This window comes from Ochlerotatus camptorhynchus, unplaced genomic scaffold (genome assembly GCF_037179485.1).
Source record: "Ochlerotatus camptorhynchus isolate MF236.1 unplaced genomic scaffold, CSIRO-AGI_Acam_v1.1 ptg000011l, whole genome shotgun sequence".
Taxonomy (NCBI): Eukaryota; Metazoa; Arthropoda; class Insecta; order Diptera; family Culicidae; genus Ochlerotatus; species Ochlerotatus camptorhynchus.
Window position 1 is genome coordinate 941,027 of NW_027040503.1, and position 7,169 is coordinate 948,195.

Here is a 7,169-nt window from a genome sequence, read left to right on the forward strand (position 1 = left end):
CCACGCTTCTATGGACTTTTTCCCAATGTAACGCACACATGGCATGGTGATCGTTTGTTTATTTTTCCTTGATTTGTTTTCCGTCGACCTTGTTTTCCGTACTGAGTACCAATGCTACCGACGCCAGGGAGGCACCTCCCACACCTGAACCGTACCTTTCGACCCATTAACTCATATACCGAGGACCAACGGCTTCACGGCTTTGGCTGGCAAATGACTGGGATAATGCGTACCACCGGTACTTAGCGTACTTGAAGTCTATAAAATAGACCCGTCACGCAAGTGAAAGTGGTCCTTAGCCTCTTGCCCAGTAACTCCTATCCCTTCCTCCCCGCGGCGCTGGCTGGGGTACGAGTAACCTTAGGGAAGATCGGGTAACCAACTCCTGTGGGAACTTTGGTCCTATGCTGACAGGGAAGGGGGAGCTGCATCCTTTTCGGAGGATGTGGCTTACAAAACCCGAGCATCTGTTCTTCATGTTAGGGGCGGCGCAAACAGCGTCTGACTGGCATCCAGCGGCTGAATCCGAAATGCTTCTCGCCGAAAGCTATACCCAAGATGGCAGTCCCATCACGGAGGATAAAAGACCTTAGGTCAACCACCTACTGTCTCCGAAACCTTCAAATTGTTACAGAAACCTATAGTGAAAGATTACGAACTGATTTTATGGCAACGACTTTTAGCGCTAAACAACGGACAAGAATTGGAACATGGAATGTACTGACGCTCGCCCAACAGGGTAAACTGGCACAACTCGCCAGTGAGACCCGCCGTATGAAGCTAGAAATCCTGGCACTTAGCGAAGTCCGCTGGCCGAACTTTGGAGAACACAAGCTGCCTTCGAGACAGGTACTTTTATATTCTGGTATGCGAGGTGAAAACGCTCCGCGACATCGTGGAGTTGGCTTTCTGCTTAGCGCCCAAGCACAGGCTGCGCTCATGAAGTGGGAACACGGGTCTGAAACCTTACCATAATCCAATGTTATGCGCTAACCGATGCTGCCGAATTGCAGAACAAAGAGAACTTTTACAGTCTACTGAATGCTATCGTGGATAAAACTCCAAGAGGTGATATCAAGATCTACACAGGTGACTTCAATGCGAAGATCGGCTCCGACAACTCGGACTATGAGCGTGTTTTATACGGGGATGAATATACTATGGTACGACACCAAGAGCATTCGTGTGAAGTGATGGAACCCAGGTAGACGAATTGGGTGCTTGGTACCATAGGATTCTTCAGAGAGTCTAAGCCGGCCACCAACGCGTATAATTCCAGAAGTGTCCACGAACGGGTTCAGCAGCTTCAACGTGGACTGGTTAGTAACCGGTTGACCTTTCCTGAGAGCACGCAGCTCTTTTTGGTAGCACTCAGCTTGAACCATTTTCAGCAGAGTGGCTTGTGAATGTTTTACTTCGTCGACGGAAAGAAGCATTGTGTTTTCTCGTTCTCCCTTACGAGCATTTTTAATAAACCGCAGACAATAGGCTATCGTCCGTACCATGCGGTGGTACGACGAAAATCCGGTAATCAAGGGGTTCGGTGGTGGTGGGGTTTGAATTGCCAGGCACGTTGTCTTGCGCTCAAGTAAATCGTCGAATAGAGCAGCCAGAATGGGTACTTGTTCTGGCCAGAGATCCTCTCCCTCCCGCAGCCAATCGGGTCCTTTTCTCCAAAGCTCACTCGTCGTGAACTGTCTAACTTCCATACCCCCGCGATACCAAATCTGCGGGATTCTCCATTCGGGAAACATGCCGCCACCTGGAGCCGTGAGTTAGGATTTGAATGTCGGCCACACGATTTGAAACAAACGTTTTCCATGTTTGCGGTGGGGAGCAAAGCCAGTGCAAGACCACCGTCGAATCTGACCAAAACCGGATGGATCCAGGTTCAATTTCCAGCGCATTGCGGACTTTCGTAGCTAGATGAGCAGCGATTTGAGCAGCACATAATTCCAACCGTGCAGTACTACGCTTCTTCAGCGAGGCCACCCTCGATTTCGAAGTTAGCAGTTCAACCTTCACTTCACCGTTGATTCCAATTGTACGCACGTACAGACACGCGCCATAAGCAACATCGGATGCATCGGCGAAACAATGTAGTTGCACATCCCCCTCCTCAAAAGCATACCGATCAATACGAAAACTGACTAGGTAGGGCAGCTCGTTGATAAAAGTCATCCATTTGGCTTGGATCTCGGTGGGTACCTCCTCGTACCATTCCAAAGACAGCATCCACAACTGTTGCATCAATATCTTGGCCCGAACGACAATCGGTGCAATCAAACCAAGCGGATCATACAGGCGTGCGATCCCCGACAAAATTTTACGTTTGGTTATCGGTCCTTCCTTCATGCTCACGTTGATGCTGAATCGAAACTGGTCGGTCGATGGTTCCCAGCTGATTCCCAACGTTTTAATTGTCTCTTCGGGATCGAACGATCGACAGGATTGAGTGGCTAGGTCATCCTCCGGAACTCCTTCTAGGACCGCTTGGGAATTGGAACTCCACTTTCTCAGTCGAAAACCTTCACGTTTGAGTAACTCAGTTATCTCTCGTCGTAATTTGATCGCCGACTCGACGCTATTCTCTCCTCGGATGAAATCGTCCATGTAAAAATCTTGCTTTAGCGCCTCTGCAGCGCGGGGAAACGAATCGCCTTCGTCTTCGGCAAGCTGATGAAGCGTGCAGGTTGCCAGAAACGATGACGGAGCCAATCCATACGTCACTGTCGTTAGAACGTATTTGGTGATAGGGTGAGCTTTGCCGAAACGGAAAAGTATGCATTGGAAGAAGCACTCATCAGGATGCATGCTGATCATGCGCTACATCTTCTCGATATCTGCCAGTAAGACTATCCTGAATTTACGAAATCGGAGGACAATAACGTACAGTTCGTCTTGGATAACGGGGCCGACCAAGAGCGCATTATTCAGTGAATTTCCAGAACTGGTTTTCGCCAATGCGTCGAACACACCACGGACCTATGTGGTCGTGCTCGACTCCTTCACCATCGGGTGGTGGGGAAGATAGCAAACTATAGCGGGTTCTTCTTGATCTGGGAAGACTTCTCGCATATGTCCTAGATTTATGAATTCCCTCATGAATGCGTAATACCTCTCCTTCAATTCCTCGTTCCAGTTTCCTTTCGAGACTCTCCAATCGTCGCAAGGCATTGCAGTAGGAGTCACCAATCATACGGGAAAAGCCTTCCTTTTTGGGATATTTGACCACATATCGCCCAGTCGATTTCCGGGATACTGAGCGTTTGTAGAAATTCTCACAGCACTGCTCGGTTGGTGACAGAATTCTGGTATCTACTTCCTCTATTCGACTCCAAGGTAGAAATATGGCATAGCGGGGGGTGGGATATCGTTTCATAGGATGACTTTCCCGATACTAGCCAACCAAACACGCTCTCCACAAGCGTGGGTGATGATTTCCCCAAAGTGATCCGGCCACCCTTCAGGAACGTATAGAAATGTTCAGCAGGGGTTGCTTCAGTGAACGCGAGACTGCACTATTGGACTGGGATTCCTTGGGAACAGATTGATATTGCACATTTGGGACATTCGATTTCAAGACAGACTGCGAAACCTCAGGAAAAGGTTGAGACTTCGAAATTGACTGTGAAACCTCAGAAACAGACTGGGATTCAGCGTTCGAGACATTGGATTTCGAGGTAGACTGGAAAACCGGTTTATCACTATGCAGAAGGGTATGGTGTCTACCCTTGCATTTAGAACACGTATATGACGATGTACACGAATTACTTAAATGACCCACTTTCAAACAATTAAAACAAGCTTTGATCTCTCTTACCTTGGCATGGCGTTGCACGACGGTCATCGCTCGGACTTGAAATTCGGGTGGGCTCCAGTTCCACACACGTCACAGGACTCCTTTCCGGTGACAGCAAAAGCTTTGGTAGAGATACTCTTCACTTGATTCTTGCTTGGTACAGATGGCTTCGTAACGGGCGGCTTCACGATCGCATCCTCGCACCGCTCCAGGATTGCGCAGCGCTTCTTTAGGAACTCCATCGTGTCCTTGTACGTGGGAATTTGCTTGTGGGGAACGGTTGATTCCCATTCCATCCGGGTTTTGGCATCCAGAGCTGTTGCCAAGAGGTTGACAACGAAACGCTCCGACATACCGTTCATAACTTCCTCCATGAGCTTCAATCCATCGATGTGTCGGGATACTTCGTCGACTAATTCGCGAAGATCCTTGGCACTTGTTCGGTTCATTTTCTTCAGGCTACGCAGCCCCAGGATGTGTGTGTCTACGATGAGCCGCTTGTTTTCAAAACGTTCTTCCAGCAGCTCCCATGCTCCGGCATAATTATTCTCGTTCAAGGTGCAGACGTCGATGATTCCGCGGCATTACCAATCAACGCTTTATCAAGGTGGTAAAGTTTGATGGCGTTGGAATCGGTGGATGTTCTCATGACGTCGAGAAACATGGCCTTGAAACGTGGCCAGTTCTCGGGTTTCCCATCGAAGGTGGGAATGGGAGCCTTGAGTGGTTGCTGCTGTACGATGATGCGAGGAATCCCTTCTCGCTGGGACGATGGCATCGGACGAGGTTGCGGCTCGGTCATCGACTGGATTAATGTTTCGACCAACATGCAAGCCTCGTTGTGTTGGTCTTCGAATAGGATGTACGTTTCATCCTGGTCCACTAGTTTTTCGGCGGGAGTCAAAGCGACGATTTGCCGATGAATATCACAATACTCCTGGTAGTGCGTTTCCAAATTGCGTGTGAAGACTTTCAGCTGCACCATACTCAATTGCCTTGCTCCAGCTCCAGATGCTTCTTCAACGGCCTTCCGGATCCTCGTCACTTTGGCCTTCGCTTGCCCACGAAGGTGAACAAGAGTCTTCACTTCAGCCATCTTCTCCTTTTCGGTCTTCACAGGTGTGTGTTGAATTGGCATCAAGCACAGCGATCACCTGCACAACGGTAGGCAGGAACGGACAGGAATAAACACGTTCCACCACTTGCGCACGACGTAAGACGTTCGCGTACGTTTTGTTTTGCACACGCGACGACGAACAGGTTCGATTTCACTCGCGACTGTACTTTCGAAGAAACTTGCGGTTTTCCTTTTAGCCAAGCCACAAGAAAATTCTAAAACAAAACTCTGAGAGCTTTTCGTGAGGTAGCAGGAAATCCGATCGGCTGATCACAGCGACGAAAGGCAGGAACTTTTCGACAATTGTCAGATTGTCGAAACGCTGTTGCGGTTGCAACAGAAACGGATGGGATCACATGGATCCGGTTCGAAGGACCAAAAATGTCCGATCACGGACACTGGAGATGGTGTGGCAATCCTCGGCTCGGAGAATTCCAGCTGATTTGGCCAATTCCCCCTGTGGGAATGCCAACAGGAACACAACGAAAAGCTCGACTGAAATCCAACTCAACTCATAGCCCTGAAAAGGACTGTTTTGGCTTCGGCTTGTCCAAGGAGGAAAAACGAGAATTAAAACTTTCAACGGCGCTATATTTCGGTGTTTGCTTTACAAAGCTCGTGGACTGTATGATCGCGACGCGCAAAATGCGTCGCTTTAAATGTGTTTGGCTTTCTTCTTCTTGATGTTGCATTCGTTCATTTCTCCTTCATTCATAACCAATCAGCACTCGCTACACGCTCGTTGGTTTGTGGTCGGTCGGTCGCTCGTCGCTCGGTCGGTGCTGCTGCTTGCATGCTCGTGCCAAGCCAGCGGCAGCGTAAGGAAATGATCAAAGCTTGTTTTCAGGGTCTTGATACAAATTACACATGTAGCACATTAGGGTTAGTTTCGGAAACCGATTACCCGCGGTCGCCTCGGGGTTAGTAGAGTTTTAAAGGATTGGGTAAGTGGTTAGGGTGATTACACAAAACAACTACTACTACTACTTCTACAACACATTACGTTCGCTTCAATTGCGAACAAATTATCAAATCTATTTTCCGTGAAACGTTGAATTCAGGGTCTGCAAGGTTAATGCCCTCGGGAATAGTCCAATTGTTCTTTGGAATTGATACCGCAGGCAGACTTGTGGTGATGTTGCGAAGAACCAAACAATCCAGAGAGACCGAAAATTCGTCGATTCTAAATCGAACTTCTGTGGAGACCGAACCAACAGCCCAAATTTGAGATTCACCGACGCCGAAGATGGGTTGGTTTATTCGTCGCCGAACCAATCGCAATTGTTGGCAGAGTCGTTCGCTCATCTAACAACATTGTGAGCCCGAATCCAATAGTGCTCGTGCAAGATGCTCTCTCCCATATCCATCCACAACGACGAGTACGACAGTTGATCGGAATACATTCACACTTCGCGGGTCGGATACAGAGTTGGAGGAAACCGTGTCTTCAGTAGTAGTTTGTACCATTTCGACTTCACATCTAGCAACGTTGGAGACTGGATGGAATTGGGAACTTTGACCTTGACCGTGATTAATGTTTCCGTTGCCAGTTGCCGATGTTTCGAATCCAGGATGCAGCAAAGTGTGGTGTCGCTTTTGACAAGTACGACAGGAAAAATTGGAGGAACATTTGCGAACGAAGTGATCTCCGCGGAAGCAATTGCTGCAAATTTTCTTGGTGTTGACCACGTTCAGCCTATCCTTCAGCAACATTTTCTCGAATACAGGACACTTCACCAGGAGATGATGTTGATTGCATGCGTGACACATAGGTAGGCAATTTTCTGTTGCAGCGTAGCTACCAACCCGAGAAGAAAGAGGACCATGGGTCGACTTTGATTGCTTTGAGGGGAGATTGTGTTTGCCTTGGAAGGATGGTGCGAATTGTTCTGCAGTGATTGACAGGGACTCCAGTGTGCGTATTTTCTTGGTGAGGAATTCGACAAGATTGGTGTACGTAGGTTCTCCATCAGCGGATACGAACTTGTTTGCTCGTCGACTCTTGAGCAAAGTAATTGAACCAACAAGCTGCTCCATTCTACTGTGGGTTCACCCGGTTGACCCAAAATGTTGACGTGCCGTTGGAATTCTTCCACCACGGCGCGAAGTGTTGAAGCAGATTTGCCCAGAACCTTGGGTTGGAATGTAATGGCCTGCAAGTGCTTCTTTTTCAGCAGGTATTTGTTGGAATACCGATTCAACAGAGACTCCCAAGCAACACCGTAATTGTTTGCATTGATAGTCAGGGAT

At 48.4% G+C, this 7,169-nt stretch overlaps 1 protein-coding gene across 1 annotated transcript; it reads right to left on the reverse strand.

The window, feature by feature from the left end:
• Positions 1 to 1,698: 1,698 nt before the first annotated feature.
• Positions 1,699 to 2,814, reverse strand: LOC135700290 (uncharacterized). The gene has a single exon (XM_065220759.1). It carries the CDS (start codon positions 2,812 to 2,814, stop codon positions 1,699 to 1,701), a length of 1,116 nt encoding a protein of 371 aa, XP_065076831.1.
• Between the last annotated feature and the right edge of the window lie 4,355 nt (positions 2,815 to 7,169).

Bases quoted from the DNA above. Each gene is read 5' to 3' on its own strand.
- LOC135700290 (XM_065220759.1), bottom strand. From the start codon at position 2,814: ATGCATCCTGATGAGTGCTTCTTCCAATGCATACTTTTCCGTTTCGGC.